Here is a 16,273-nt window from a genome sequence, read left to right on the forward strand (position 1 = left end):
TTTTTACCAATTTTATTAATTTCCCCTGACTTTTCCATCCTGTAAACCACGATTGTAAATTTCCTTGACTTTTCTGAACTATTTAAAACAAGGAAATGTAAGCATGGTGAGGTGCAGTACCTTCAGAAGAGCCAGCGCCACATTGAAGATGATGTTCAACCCCTGTGAACACAATAAAAAATAAATTACACACACAGAATTGTTTCTCTGAACATCAAACTGGCTGGAACTACAAAAGGGGCCACATACAAAGTGTTTTTATTGTAATAAAGACGATACAATTTCATTTAAACGGTTCGGAGGAGCCGCAATGCTGTCTTTGCGCTCTACTAGCAATGGGAAGTGCGATGTCGAGCACATTTGCATTTCCTAAAATAGCTCGAGTCATACAAAGAGCTCAAATGTGTGGGAGTGACAGGAGCTGAAGGAAGAGGCAAACAATCTCGCTCGCACACGCTCAGGTGGACTGACAGGCAGGTGGATGTGAAGGACGGAGGTGCTGTGTGTGTGTGTGTGTGTCAGAGGGGAGCAGGTGGCATCGCAGTAGCGAGCGGAGAAGCAATGCTGAAGTCAGCTCCGCATGGAAACACCCGTCTCGAGCATCGCTTAGACAACCCGTTCACATGGCAACACCGAGCTAAAAATATCCCGCGTTCTCTATTAATAACAGGCGGCAGAGGCTATCTCTCCCCGACAGGCTCTAGATGGCGCTAGGAGGCTAAATGGAAATTGTGGGGGGGATAATTGTGTGTCTGCATGTGTGTGTTTGTGTTTGTTCAGGGAGGGATAAGACTTTAGTCTTTGGCTCGGGAGATGAACGCTTTGGTTGTGCAAGAAGCACGACTACTATGATTTCTTGTTAGAATTTATACTAGCAAAACTCTCAGTATGTAGATCAATATATATATTGCTCAGTAACAATTAAGCAATTGATTGCAATTAATTGCAGTAACTACTGAGAATAGTTCAGGATCGGTAAGATTTGTTATATTTTTTTAAAAAAGTCTCTTTCGTTTGAACAAAAAAATACAGTAGAAACAGTAATATTATGAAAGATTATTGCAATTTAAAATAATCGGTTTTTATTTTAATACTTTTTAATACGTCATTTATTCCTGTGATCCAAAGCTGGATTTTCTTTTAAAACTTCATTTTAATTGTCACCTCTGATTACTAACTAATGTTCAAAATTAATTACAATTTATGTATGTAACTATTTCTATTTCATATATAAATAATATATGAATTTTATTTATATTTTTTCAAGTTACTTAACAATAAATATTTGTTAATATATATAAAACATTTTTATAACAAGTATTATAAAAGTATTATTTATAGTTATTAATGTTACATTAAATATTATACATTCTAATTATATTTACATTTCTTTAATTTTATATATGTAACTAATTGTATTTTATATATAAATGATACGTTTTTTTAGATTTTTTACCTACAAATAAATAAATATTTATTCATATATGAAACATTTTTATAATAAAAGTATTATTAAAATAAATATATCTTTATTAATATTATATTAAATACTATAAATGAATATTATATTTCATTTATATTTTTCTAATTATTTTAATGTCTTTAATATAATATATATAATATATTTTAAAGGGTGAGTAAAAATAATTACTATATTAGTATAAATATAGTTATAATATATTTAATAATATAAATATATTAATATTATATTAAATATATATTTATTTATATTTGTATTGATATTTTATTATTATTATTATTATTATTATTATATTAAATATAAATTAATGTTATGTTTGAAAATTTATATTACATTAAATGTACATATATATTACTTATATTTTTATTATAAGCATTACAAAATTATTATATTTTAATGTATTAAATATTAAATATATATTTATTCTATTTATGTTTATTAATGTTATATTACATAAATTAATTTATATCAAATTATATATACACATTGTTTACATTATTATAATATTTGAATATATTTAATAATAAATATATATTATATTATATTTATATATTTATTAATATTATATTACATATACATTTATATTACATTATATATACATATTTATATTTTTATAATATAAGTAGCATAAATTATTAATCCAAAACAAATATTTAATAATAATAATAATAATAATATATTAAATATTATACACGTTTTTATATTTTAATTTCAATACTACATAATACATATATATAAATTATATTTTAATTTTATATAACTATATATAAATAATGTATCAATTTGAATTTATATTTTTTAGAAGTTACTTAAAAATAAATACATATTTACTAATATTAAATATTACAAATATTAGATTTTAGTTTATTTAATAAATCTATCTATCTATACTTTTTTATATTTCTTTTTTATTAAATCATAATATAATATAATATTAACACACATTAAAATATAATAATGTGAATACATTTTAAAAAAATGGCAATTACAATTACAGTTACAATGCAATTAACAGAAAGATGTGTAGACTTATAAATAAGAACTACTTCACTTCACTTTCACTGTTAGTCACTTTCAAAGCTTTTATGCTAGTAACCTCACTATATCAACACTGTTCCTTGTGAACCCGACTTTGCTTCATGTCGGACTGATAACAAATCCTGTGTGCACTTAGTCCCAGAAGTTGTTTGAAGGTAGCCAATCAGATTAGAGCTTGCCAAAGTGAGAAAGTGCTTTCCGGTTCTGTGCGCAATAGCATTAGACGACACGATTTTAAAGCTTCTTCAGAAGTGAATACAAATAAACTGAAATGTAAATACGATTAGGGAAATAAGCATGAATAAGAAAGCCTACGATCACTACGAGTTACTTAACAGTAGAGCCAGAGCCTCAAAAGAAGGCAGAACACTAAATGAATTAGAGATGAACTGATAGATGGATAAGAAGAGAGAGAGAAAGAGAGAGAAAGAGAGAGAGAGCATCTAACAGATTCTCATCATGCGATTCATTGACTGAGACAGGCTGAGGAAACTTTTAATTGTCTTGCCTCAGGCTACCACAGACACTGAATGAAAGGAAAAGGGGAGAAAAGCGATGGGAAAAAAAATAAAAGGAAAAGCTCTCGGAGGAGCAGAAAGGTCGAAGCGTTTCTTTTGGAAAGACACAAAGCCTATTTCTAAGAAGTCAAAGATGCTTGCTTTGGGAAATCTAACAGAGTTCAAGAAGTTTAGAAACAACTGAACTTTCCGTCGGTTTCATGTGCTACTGGAAATCAAACAACTAGCCAGAAAAGAGACATAGAAATAAAAAATTATGCAATCTGTTAAAATAATCTGGGTTAGCATTATGTATCATAAACTTGACCATTTTTTTCTTGCTGATAAAATAAATTTAAGCATAACTACCTACGTAGGTTTAGCATTGGGTGTCATGAACTAACAAAATGCAATACTTTCACAGCTATTATTCTTCTAGGTTAACATATGATTACATTTTTGTCAACCACATTTCAAGTTGTATAGATAATATTTGTGAGTAATCATAATAATCACTCAAAAAAGTCAAAAAAGTGATAGTTCATCCAAAAATAATCCAAAATCCATCCTAGCTGTATGTGACTTTCGGCTTTCAGACGAATACAATCAGAGTTATATTAAAAAACGTCCTGCCTATTCCAAGCTTTATAATGGAAGTGAATGGGTGTTGATATTTTGAAGTCCAAAAAAGTGCATCCATCCATCATAAAAAGTGCTTCACACAGCTCCGATGGTTAAATAACGTCCTTCTGAAGCAAATCAATGCTATTTTTTAAGAAAAATAACATCATCCATCATCCTCTGAAACGCCACTCTCTCATGAAGGTGTACAACAGTTAGCGGAAGCTACAGATTACAGTTTATAAAGTTTTAAATATGGATATTTTTCTTAAACAAATGCATCGATTCACTTCAGAAGGCCTTTATTAACCCATCAGAGTCTTTTCATGATGGATGGATGCACTTCATTGGACTTCAAAATCTCAACACCCATTCACTTCCATTATAAAGCTTGAAAGAGCCAGGACATTTTTCAACATAACGCTGATTGTATTTGTCTGAAAGAAGAAAATCACATACATCTAGAATGGCTTGAGGGTGAGTAAATCACGGGGTGATTTTAATTTTTGGGTGAACTATCCCTTTAAGTGTACAGACTATTGCTCAGTTTCTATTTATGTTGTGTTAGTCTCACCCACAGTGACTTCTCATTGGATAAATGACTTTTGGTTACTGCAATTTTGTGATTGGAGGAAGATGTATCACCTCGCACAGGAGCAGGTCGGTGATATGGAAGACCATGCAGAGAGGGAACTTGGCTGTAAACAGTGTTAAGAACCACTGGGACGCGTACATATGGGCCTCCAGGTTCAAGTCCTGGAAGTGAGACCACAGGTCCGGCAATTGCTCCTGGAACGAGGGAGGAAGAGAGAAACAGTCATGAATAAGCATTATAACTTGTGTTTTATTATCCGTTAGGGCTATTGAGATGACAAGTTAATTTTATTTATTTTTTGGAAGCAGAAGTGAAGAAACTTGAATGGGATGCATATCCAAACAAAAAGAACAATAGACTACTGACCCTTTTCTTTCCACAAGCTTTTCTAGTGGGAGTGTAAGACTACTAGACTACAGCACAGGGTCAAGAGTGCAGTTATACAGCACATTACACACACACGCACACAAAAACAGCTAATAATTCAAAGACTTTACTTTGATCTCCTTGAGTTTGTGCTTCTGTGTTCATAAGAACGTGTTTGTTTTGTGTGTTTTTAAAGCAGAGGTTATGAGGAGTATCAATAGAGAAATGCTCAGTGCTTTCCTGAGGCGATATTGAAATAACAATGATGAAGTAAAAGCTTCTCCAACACCATGCTGGGAAAACGCTTCTTATTCCTGCCTAAGATACACTTAATCACTATAAATCTAATAAAACTGTTTGGAATGCAAAAAAAACACCTGTACAGCCCCGAAAAAAAATACTAAATAAAAACAATAACAATAATAAAAAAATAAAAAACATAGCTGCAAGCAGCGATTACCAGGGTTAACGCTCTTTAAGGCATTCAAGCACTTGAAAAAAAGCAATAATTAAGAAAGCTTGTAACCACCTAAATCAATGATTTAAAAAAGCATTTTTGGCAAATGCATGTAATTTACCATAGAAATATTATGTTTTTTTAACGTTTATGACTGTTATAGTGCCAGCTGTGGTCTGACCTCCTTAAAACTTTGCATGCTTGTTTAGAATCACCTGTCACATGTGCTCACCAGGTTTTGTGAAGTTTTGAGTTTTCCTTTAGGCTTTATAGGATTTGGGGTATATTTGGACAGGCCTCCTTCCCAATTTTTTATAACTACTGACCTAGAGAGTCCAGAGAATTGCACTGCAGTGTTGTGTTTTCCAGATTGAGCGAAAACCCTAGGACTATTTTGCAAAAGTTTTGTACATCATCTCAATCATTTAAAGAAGTCCACTTCCAGAACAACAATACACAAGTAATTTACTCACCCCCTTGTCATCCAAGATGTTCATGTCTTTCTGTCTTCAGTCGTAAAGAAATTATGTTTTTTGAGGAAAACATTTCAGGTTGTACCCTTTTGTTTGTAAACAGCATTTGACTTGCACTTCCTTAGTCTTTGCACGTTCGCTTAGTAAACACCGACTACGTTCCGCGTGACCGTTCGACATGATTCAATAGTACGTAGCGTCGTGAACGCGCATCCCAGAACCTGTGCCACACAAGCTTTTGTGCTTAAGTATACAAATGTTTATTTTCCAAAAAAAATGACCGATCGCTTCGCTAGACCCTTCTTCCTCAGCTAGGATCGCTTAGAGCCCTTTAAAGCTGCATTTAAACTACATTTTGGAAGTTAAAAATCGGGGCACCAATGAAGTATATTATATGGAGAAAATACTGAAATGTTTTCCTCAAAAAAAATTATTTCTTCAAGACTGAAGACAGAAAGACACGAACATTTTGGATGACAAGGGGGTGAGTAAATTATTTGTGAATTGTTCTGGAAGTGGACTTCTCCTTTAACAAACGATTTGATTGACAGCAGTGGTTCTAGAGGCAAAGTTGTCCAGAATGAGGTTCTATCGTATGATGCGAATGTCGCACGCATGTGCGAAAAACGCGTAATGTACAATCGTTTGCACCCCTGTAAAATACGATATCGTCCCCAGTGACCGATTTCTTTCAATTTCTCACAGACCTTTGGGGCTGTGAGTCAAACAGGCCCACCGAGTTTCGTTCCAATCAGCCTCCGTTAAACTTGTCTAATAGGCGCTCAAAATTCATCAGCCTATGACGACCAGGTTTTTGAGATTCGCAAATGTACTTGTAGACGCTTGTTGTACTTTGACCATGCACAGCGATTTTCATGTTGATAGGACAAATGGTTGTGTAGGCATAGCCATTTTTATGTTTTTTTCCCCTCTTTCAGCACCATGATTGTTTTCCTGTGACCTCAGATTGAGCTCGTACATACGTGTTCTGAATTTGGCAAAGATGTCTCACCCTGTTCAAGAGTTATAGGCATTTTAATAAAAATGTGGCCCTGCCCTGTTCGAACATTTTGGCGCCCCATTTGAGTCAAAAGTTTTTTTTGATAATTACTGAAATTCACTTTCCAGAGAATCTTCCTGAACTGGTTCACAAAAGTAGGCTTTTTGAAAAATGCAAAATAACCCAAAATTTCTCCATCGAAACCGAGGCGTGCATTTTGTCCGAAGTGAGCCAAGGATTCCAACGACATAAGACACTTGAGCCTGCGACTGATGGTTTAGGAGTTTTGAGCGATTTCGTACTTTTGATCGCTGTAGTGCCACCGTCAGGCCGATTGGGGCAAACCTTGGTGACGGTGTAGGCGGTGTGAGTACTACAATCCTTCCAAGTTTCAAGTCTCTACAACTTACGGTTTGGTTTGCACGATCAGTTTTACGTGGAGATTGCTGATCCTTGGCTGTTCTAACAATTACAGTAGGGTTTCAGCGCTGTGTGCTTGAACCCTTAAAAATATAGCTGCAAGCAGCGATTACCGTGGTTGAAGCGATTAATGGGGTTCACTTTCCAAAGAATCTTTCTGCACTGGTTTGGTTCAAATCGTGCAAAAACATAGAACTAGTTCGCAAAAGTAGGTTTTACGGAAAAGGAAATAACCGTCCAGCGTGAGCCAAGGATTCCAACGACATAAGACACTTGAGTTTGTGACTCACGGTTTGGGAGTTATGAACGATTTCATACTTTTGTTCGCTGTAGTGCCCCCGTCAGGCCGATGGGGGCGAGCCTTGGTGACGCTGTAGGTGGTGTGAGTACTACCGTCCCTCCAAGTTTCAAGTCTCTACGACTTATGGTTTGGTCTGCACAATCAGTTTTACTTGGAGACTGCTGATCCTTGGCCGTTCTAACAATTACAATAGGGTTTCAGCACTACATAAATACATATTACATAAAAGTATATACAAAGTATACATAAAGCATACATAAAGTAAATTAAATTAAATATAAAATATTACATCACCTCTCTTCAACAAGCTACACAATTTGAAAAATAGCAACAGTGACACTTCCCTCAAAAAAAGACGAGTTAAACTATGTATTCAGAGAGCGAGTGGAGAATAAATCAAAGAGGTAAGTGATATCTACAAAGGCACATCTTAAATTAGCATCTCAAAAAGACCCGCAGCTCAAGAGTGAATATTTTTCTGGGGTAGATTGCATAGTTAGATTGGAGAGGTGGGAGTGTTGGGTTAACACATGCAAAGTAAATGACAAATGAGAGTGAGTGCCGTACGGCACGTTTTCCGTAATCAATGCTAACGCTCTTGTAGCAGCAGAGCTAGTCGATACTAACCGGGTTGGGTTTAGCGCTGAAAGAGGGCTACTTCAAGCCTAATTGCATTTTAGCACAAAATTAAAACCCATTTTCCAGCGCATTAGCTCTAATAGCTTACAAGAGGGCCAACGCTTACAAGTACGGCCTGACAAGAGGTGTACAAGACTATGCGATGTAATCTCTTAAAGGTGTAGCTCACCCAAAAATTAAATTCTGTCATTAATTCAGCCTCATGTTATTCCAAATCTGTAAGACCTTCGTTCATCTTTGAGACACAAATGAAGATATTTTTGAGGAAATCCCAGAGCTTTTTGACCCTGGATAGACAGCAACGCAACTGACACGTTCAAGGCCCAGAAAGGTAGTAAGGACATAGTTAAAATAGTCCATGTGACATCAGTGGATCAACCATAATGTTATGAAGCTACAATATATTCATCAAAAATATCTTAATTTGTGTTGCCAAGATGAACGAAGGTCTTACGGGTTTGGAAAGACACAAGGTTAATCAATAACAGAGTTGTCATTTTTAGGTGAACTGTCACTTTAAGAAACACTCAAAGGCCAAACCTGCAGCAGACGCTCCAGCTGGTAGAACTTGCAGTGAAGATCTTCAAAGTTGTTTTTGTAGAGCTCTCGGAGACCGTAGTTGTACATGATCTTCACCAGCACGCAGAAAGCTTGCTCCTCGGGCATCTAAAGAGAAAAAACAAGAGATATTGCTGACGCTAAATATATTTTGCATTAACAAGGCTTGATAAACACAACCGACCCATGATGTTTAGATGTGTCAACTGTCCGTCTACCTGTCTGTGGCAGGCTACAGTGATGCTATCAGAGTTTGTTTGTGTTTCTGAGACGGCGAGCGAGACAGACAGAGAGCTGGGTATTAAATCACACCGACAGCGTGTGTGTCCCGAGCTCAATGGGCTCCTGCAGGTAGACGGGCTCTGTCATTAATATTCCTGACAGCTCCTGAGCTTCCTGGGCAAGGCCATGAGAAAGACACTTACACTACATTATAGAAATCCCCAAACGCACTCTAATATCAAGCCCCATATGGGCCGGCGTCGCAGAAAAACAGAAAGCACCATCTTATTCGGCCCTTGCTTTAATTAAATATAGAATTAACCGTTTCATCAATGTCCGTCCTTCGCATCCTGTTTCTCTCCGCCTACTATTAACTCAATAACAAGCCTTAAAAAGTGAAAGATAAGGCACAAAGAGGTAGGTTTCCGTTTACACTTTTATTAGTTGATTATTTATTTGCAAACTAGTGAGCATTTAGTCTCAAAACATTCAGACTGGTCAACACAGCAGTTGAGCTTGAAAGGGTAGTTTACCCTAAAATTAAAACTCTGCATAGACAGCAATGGAACCGAGACATGCGTCACAGTGCTCTTGTGAACATGCGTTGAAGACTAACACGTAAGAGAAGAGATTGTTAAATAAAGCCGTTATTTTTGCTTTCTTTGTGCACAAAAAGTATTCTCATAGCTTCATAACATTATGGTTGAACCACTGATGTCACATGGACAACAATGTCCTTACTACTTTTCTGGGACTTGAACGTATAGGTTGTGTTGCTGTCTATACGGGGTCAGAAAGCTCTTGGATTTTATCAAAAATTTCTTAATTTGTGTTATGAAGATGAATGTAGGTCTTGGAACAACATGAGGGTGAATTATCACATAGTTTTCATTTTTTGGGTGAACTATCCCTTTAAGGATAAAACTGACCTAAAAGGAAGTTTACGTAATGCCTGCACATTTTGAAAAGTGAAAGCTTGCATTCAAGAAATTTAGTATTTTTTGGGTTAATGTATTAAAAATGAATTTAAATAAAATTAATGCTAAATTAATAAAACTACATTTAAATAAAATAATAAAATAATTAATTAAAAACACAACAAAATACAACAAAAAAACAACACAAGACAAAAAACTAAACAAAAACATTACAAAATACAACAAAAACAAAGACAAGACAAAAAATTAAGTAAAACAAAACCAAAAAACACTACAAAATATAAATCACAAAACAAACTAAAAAAAAAAAAAAAAAAAAAAAAAAATAAAATATAAAACAAGACAAAAAGTAAAACTAAAAAAAAAAAAAAAACCACTACAAAATACACACACAAGGCAAAAAAAAAAAAAAAAAACAAGACAAAACATAAGACAAAAAAAAAAAAAAAAAAAAACGAAATAAAACAAAACACTACAAAACAACAAAAGATGCAACAAAAACACACACAACAAAACACAAGACAAAAATGAAATAAAACAAAAAAACACCACAAGATCACACAAAAAACTTAAATAAAACAAAAACACTACAAAATTCACCACAAAACACACAAAAACCCCAACAACACACAAAAACACTAATAATCCAGCAAAAAATAAAACAAAAACAAGATACTACAAAACAAAACAAACAAAAAAAAAACACTACAAAACACAACTAAAACAAAAAAACTACATAAAAAACACAAAAACACTACAAAATATACCACAAAACCCACAAAAAACCTAAACAACAACAACAAAACAAAATACAATGCAAAACACAAGATAAAAAAACAAACGAAATAAAACACTACAAAATACAACAAAACACACACAAAACAAAAAAACGTAAATCACATGAAAAAAAAAAAAACTAAAAACACTACAAAACACAAAAAGATGCCACAAACACACATACAGTAAAACAAACAAAAAATAACAACAAAAGACAAGAGAAAAAAAAAGCAAAACGAAATAAACACTACAAAATACAACTAAAACAAAAGATGCCACAAAACATACACACAAAAAAACAAAACAAATAAATCAAATTTAAATAAATAAAAGTCCTGTAATGTATGGATGTAAGCTGCAGTTTAATACTTAGGCTTAAACTTATCATAAATTTATTTGGCTTTAATAAGTTTATTTAAAACACTTATCTGTGCAGACAACATGCATGAAACACTACTCGTCTTGCAAAATACTTACATGTAAAAGTAATACAGCCGCCAAAAATGATTGACCTTGGCAATATCCAATCTCCTCATCATACACAGAATAAGCCTGTGGGAAAAAAACAAAACAAAAGAAAAAAACATCAGTTCACATACCAAAATCAATGAAATCAATGAAAAAGTTCTGAACCATTTTAGACAATTAAAAACAATAAAATTCCTAATAAAATAATCAAAGTAAAATCATTTTAAAAGGTATTTATAGAAAAATATTTTATATAGAAAAATTAAAGCATGTTCGATGTATAAATTCAGTCCTGCCCTACATTACTTACCACTAAATATTTTCAAATGACTAAACACACAATTTAAGGTTTCATGTGTTGCGAAAGCAGCTTCATGTTGTCTGTAAATCACAAACAGTTCTAATACCGCTTCCTCATAATGACTGGAAACACTGATAAATGTTCATGGCAACGTATACGGCTCTGAGCTGAGGGCTTTTGTCTCCAGGATTAGCTGGATTGAAGGTCTTTTGCACAATTTAGGAGGCTTTTAATCTGCCGGTGCCAATCAGCTGATGGAGAACCTCTTAAGACTCCTCACAAAGGAGATTTAACAGAGAACAGGACCATTTCTCTCATCCACTCAATGCTTTCCCCCTGTTTTTCTATATGCAATTTAACATACAACTTTTACAATGATTTTAATAAAAAATATTTTTCATATTATCTATTATTATTATATTTTATTATATATTATAAAATGCTCAAAATGTTATACTTGGCCAAGCAATGAAGTTACGAATTACGTCAAGCAACGTAACAACGCACTAATACTGAATTTAACTTATTTGTGGTCAGAGGTGTGTGTAGTTATACCTGCTTCGTTTTATGTGGCTTTTACAGCTAGAAGCATCTGTTTAATTATACAGAGATAGACGTGTGCTTAACTGGATAATTGCTTGCTGGATATCGGCACAACCTATTACTCTAGCTCTGTTTCTAAATATAATACCGGATCCGTGAGGCGTAACTATGTTTAACTAGCAGACTGTACGAGTTATTTTCACTGAAGCAGGACGCAGGGAGGCGAGTACAGCACATGTGGCTGATATCTATCAAGGCCGTTGGTATTACTGCAAAACAAAAGGTCAGCGGATAGAGATGTTGCAGCGGTGTGGTGATGCTTGTTACCAGACGGCAGCAGTGAGTCACGCAGCTTTCACCTCACCTTGCAGATCTTGTAGAGAGAGTCTTGGCCATCGCCGCCTGAGTCTTTGAAGTAGTCGTGAGCAGGGAAGGTGCGATGGATGTCTCTGGTGATGACGGCTTCCTGAGCCGAGTCCTGTGGGGCAAATCGAGAGCGTTACAATCAGGCGTTTTTCTCTTAATCAATTCATTATTTGTTACTATTTAATTACAATTATTATTTCATAAATGAATGATTGTAATAAAATATTAATATATTTTGAAATATGAAACATTAAATATTTCCAATGCTTTTGAGTGGATGAGAGAAATGGTCCTGTTCTCTGTTAAATTTTCATTTCTTACTACTATAAATTTTTTTTCTTTCTTTTTTATTCTTTGATTATATTGTATTAATTAACTTTACTCATTTAAATAAAAAAAAAAAAAAAAAAAATCAATAAAAAATAATTTAAATTATTTATAATAAGATTTATCAAATTATTTCTTTCTTTCTTTATTTATTTCCTATAAAGAATTCTATTCATATTATTTTTATTATTGTATGTATTATTAATTAAATAAGAATTAAAAATTTAAATAATTCAAATAAGATTTTTATAATAAAATAAGAATTTTGTTTCACTTCATTATTAATTTGAATTATTTTCATAAAGTGTTTTATTATTATTATTATTATTATTATTATTATTATTATTATTAATATAATTCTGTTTTTGTAAATTACTTTAAATACAATTAATTTTGTAAATTATTTTAACACCTACAGCAACAACAATAATAAAACAACATTTATTTACTTTTTATTTTTCATATTATTATTTTAAGGTCATTTTATTATCATTTTATTTTTTTATTATTTATATTTATGTTTTCAGAAATAAATCAATCACGACAACAATAATAATTTTGCACTATTTTATTTATTATTTACGTTTTTATTTTAAATTCATTTTATTATTACATTACATCTTTATTATTTAATTATTATTTGTAATTATTTTTTGTAAATAAATGATAGCAACAATAATAATAATAATTTAGCAATGTTTTAGCATTATTTATTTTTTTATTTTTTTATTTTGATATTTATTTTTTATATTATTTTAGGGTCATTTTATTATTATTTTATTTCTTCATTATTTCTAATTAATTTTTCATAAATGTATCAATCACAACAACAGTAATACTTTTGCATTTTATTTATTCTTTAAATTATTATATTATTATTTTAAAGTAATTATATTATTTCATTTCTTTATTATTTAATTATTATTTATAATTATTTTCTGTAAATTGATTGTAATGAACAAATATTTTCTTACTATTAATTTTAATACTACTACTTTTTCTTTCTTTCTCTTATTTGATTAACTATAATTGTTTTAATAAATACATATAATTAACTATTTATATTACTGTACTTATTATTATTAATTAGCTAAACTCATAAATGATGAAATTAAAGGTAAATAAAAAATATTTAAATTATTTATAATAACATTTGTCATTTATTTATTGATTTATTTTCCAATAAAGAATTATTACCTATTAGCAATTTTATTATTGCACATATTATTAATTAAATAATACAAATTATTATTGACATTATTATTACGTATTAATAATAATAACAACAATAATAATAACAGCCCACAATAAAATAATTAGCTAGACTCATAAATAATGAAATTAAAAGGTAAATAATAAATATTTAAATTATAATAAAATTTGTCATTTATTGATTATTTTTCGATAAAGAATTTTTACCTATTAAAATTTGTATTACTGCATGTATTATTAAATAAATAATATGTATTATTATTGATATTATTATTAAGCATTAATGCTACTACTAATAATAACAACAATAACAATAATAACAGCCCACAATAAAATGCTCTATTATATTAATTTGACTCGGATTCTAGACTTTTTGGGTCCTTTTTGACCCTTTTTTTTTCCTCGCCCCATAGGAACACTGACAGATGGTGAACATATCTGTGATTTGACGAGACACAGATGAGATCCTGTCATACATGTAGCCTGCACTGGAAAAGCTCAATTACTAATCATATGATGGTCATTTTCTCTCTACACCCTTTGATCTCCATCAATGTTTGTTGCAGCTCCAACACAAACTTGAAGGCTCAGTTTGACCGAGGACAGTGAAGGAGAGCGTCTAATGTACATTTTGTCAAGAAGACTCTAAGAAGAGTCCTTGAGTGAAGGAATAACCTTGTGTGAAGTGTTTACAGAGCTGAGATAGATTAAGAAGCACAGGAAAGTGTCTTACTCAGCACAGCACGCTCTTCAAAGCCCAACAGCAAATCGAATTAACAAGTCATATGCAGACGGCGTTCCAGTCACATGACGGAGTACATGAACAGACTCTTGAGATGCAAAACAGGGCTGAAACTCCAGACCAGAGACACTTGAAAGCATCTAATCTGGACCGAACTGACTGCAGAATGAGCGTTCTGCCACGCAGAATTATGGGAAGCGTAGTTTCGCTGTCATAAGGCGGCTAAATGAGCAGAATATTAAGCAGTTGTCTTTCCCGTCACAGATCCGTGGAATTCACGCCGTGGCAACATCAGACGGCGACTGCGGAAATGTCTCTGACAGGCTGAGTTGTAATAAGGTGCATTCAATTAACAGCGTGTGTCAGGGCTAATTAAAGGCATCATTAGTCAACTAATGCGAGAGAGGGAAGGACAGGTTTCCACCTCCCCTCACCTGTTTACAGCTCGCCTGACAGTTTGTTAAAGGGTGGGCAGAATAAAGGCTGACAGAGGATGAAGGGAATGGAATAATCTTGTGAGTCCAGGTTCTAAAATAAAATAAAATAAAATATAATATAATATAGAAAATAAAAATAGACTAAAATTAAATAAAATTAAATGAAATAAACAATTGAATACAATTAAATAATAATAAAAAAACATACAAAATTAAACTAGATAAATAGAGAAAATAAAATAAAAAAATAAGAAAATAAAATATAATTAAAATAAAATAAAAATAAAAATAAAAATTAAAAATAAATTAAGAGGAATAAAATTGACAATAAAAACTAAGAAATTAAATAAAAAAATAAGGATAAAATAAAATAAAAAATAAGAAATTAAATAAAATTAAATTAAAAATGAAATAAAATAAAATAATAAAAAAATAAACAATTGAAAATTAAATTAAATAAACAATTACATAAAATTAAATAATAAAAATAAAAACAAGAAAGTAAATGAAATATATAGAGAAAATAAAATAAAATATAAAATAAAAATAAACAATTAAATAAAATGAGAAATGAAAATAAAATAAGAAATAAGAAATAAAATAAAAATAAATAAAAAATAAAAATAAAGTAATAAAATTAAAATTAAAATTAAATTAATTAAAAAAGAAATAAAAATAAAAAATGTAATTAAATCAACAATTGAATAACATTAGATAAAAACAAAAACATAAGAAATAAAATACATTTTAAAATATAAATATAACAATATAAAATACATTCATAAATTAAATAAAAAGTAAAATGAAAAATAAAATAAAATGACAAAAAAATAAAATAAAAAATATAATTACATAAACGTTAAAAAATAAAATAAAAATACAATACAATACAAAACAAAATAAAATGAAATAAAAAATATAATAAAATATTAATACATACATAAGTTAAAAATAAAAATAAATTTAAAATGATATGATATTTACTATAACCTTGCATTCCCTTTTCTCTATTGCGCACATATGAATAATGCGGCCTTCTTTTCTGCCATTTCTCTTTCTACATGATTCAGATAAATTCTTGCTGAATAGTACAGAACACAGCACACCTATTTGTGTACGCTGCTTCATCAGTTTATGTTTATGCAGGAGACGAGCGAGGCTATAAAGGCTATTTCCCATGAAGGTTGCTGCAGAAGTGGTGACCTTGTTCTTTTTTTGTAATAAAGACACAAAACCTCAATGGATTAATCAAGCGCAAGCACAAACACATACAGAAGCATTATTCACATATGATATGACTTATTTATTTATTATTATTTTGGAGTAGTTTTTATATTTATGTTTATTTAACTGATATTTTTGGAAATAGGTTTAGTTAGCTTTAGTTACTAAAAAAGAAAAAAAAAAAAACACTGATTATTATCTGAAGTTATTATTTTAATATATTTAGTCAATGAAAACAGTAACATATATTACAACATTTATAATATAATAC

At 31.2% G+C, this 16,273-nt stretch overlaps 1 protein-coding gene across 2 annotated transcripts in view; it reads right to left on the reverse strand.

Annotated features, from left to right (window-relative positions):
- The window catches only part of rabgap1l (RAB GTPase activating protein 1-like), a 118,465-nt gene that overhangs the window by 31,604 nt on the left and 70,588 nt on the right, over positions 1–16,273 (reverse strand). For both annotated transcript variants that reach the window (XM_051094142.1, XM_051094143.1), the window contains exons 14-18: positions 12,059–12,172; positions 10,860–10,934; positions 8,428–8,553; positions 4,282–4,425; positions 121–162 (exon numbers count right to left, since the gene is read on the reverse strand). In XM_051094142.1, coding sequence (XP_050950099.1) covers positions 121–162; positions 4,282–4,425; positions 8,428–8,553; positions 10,860–10,934; positions 12,059–12,172 — 501 coding nt within the window. The remainder of the gene's footprint in view (positions 1–120; positions 163–4,281; positions 4,426–8,427; positions 8,554–10,859; positions 10,935–12,058; positions 12,173–16,273) is intronic.

This window comes from Labeo rohita, chromosome 22, assembly GCF_022985175.1.
Source record: "Labeo rohita strain BAU-BD-2019 chromosome 22, IGBB_LRoh.1.0, whole genome shotgun sequence".
NCBI classification, from domain to species: domain Eukaryota; kingdom Metazoa; phylum Chordata; class Actinopteri; order Cypriniformes; family Cyprinidae; genus Labeo; species Labeo rohita.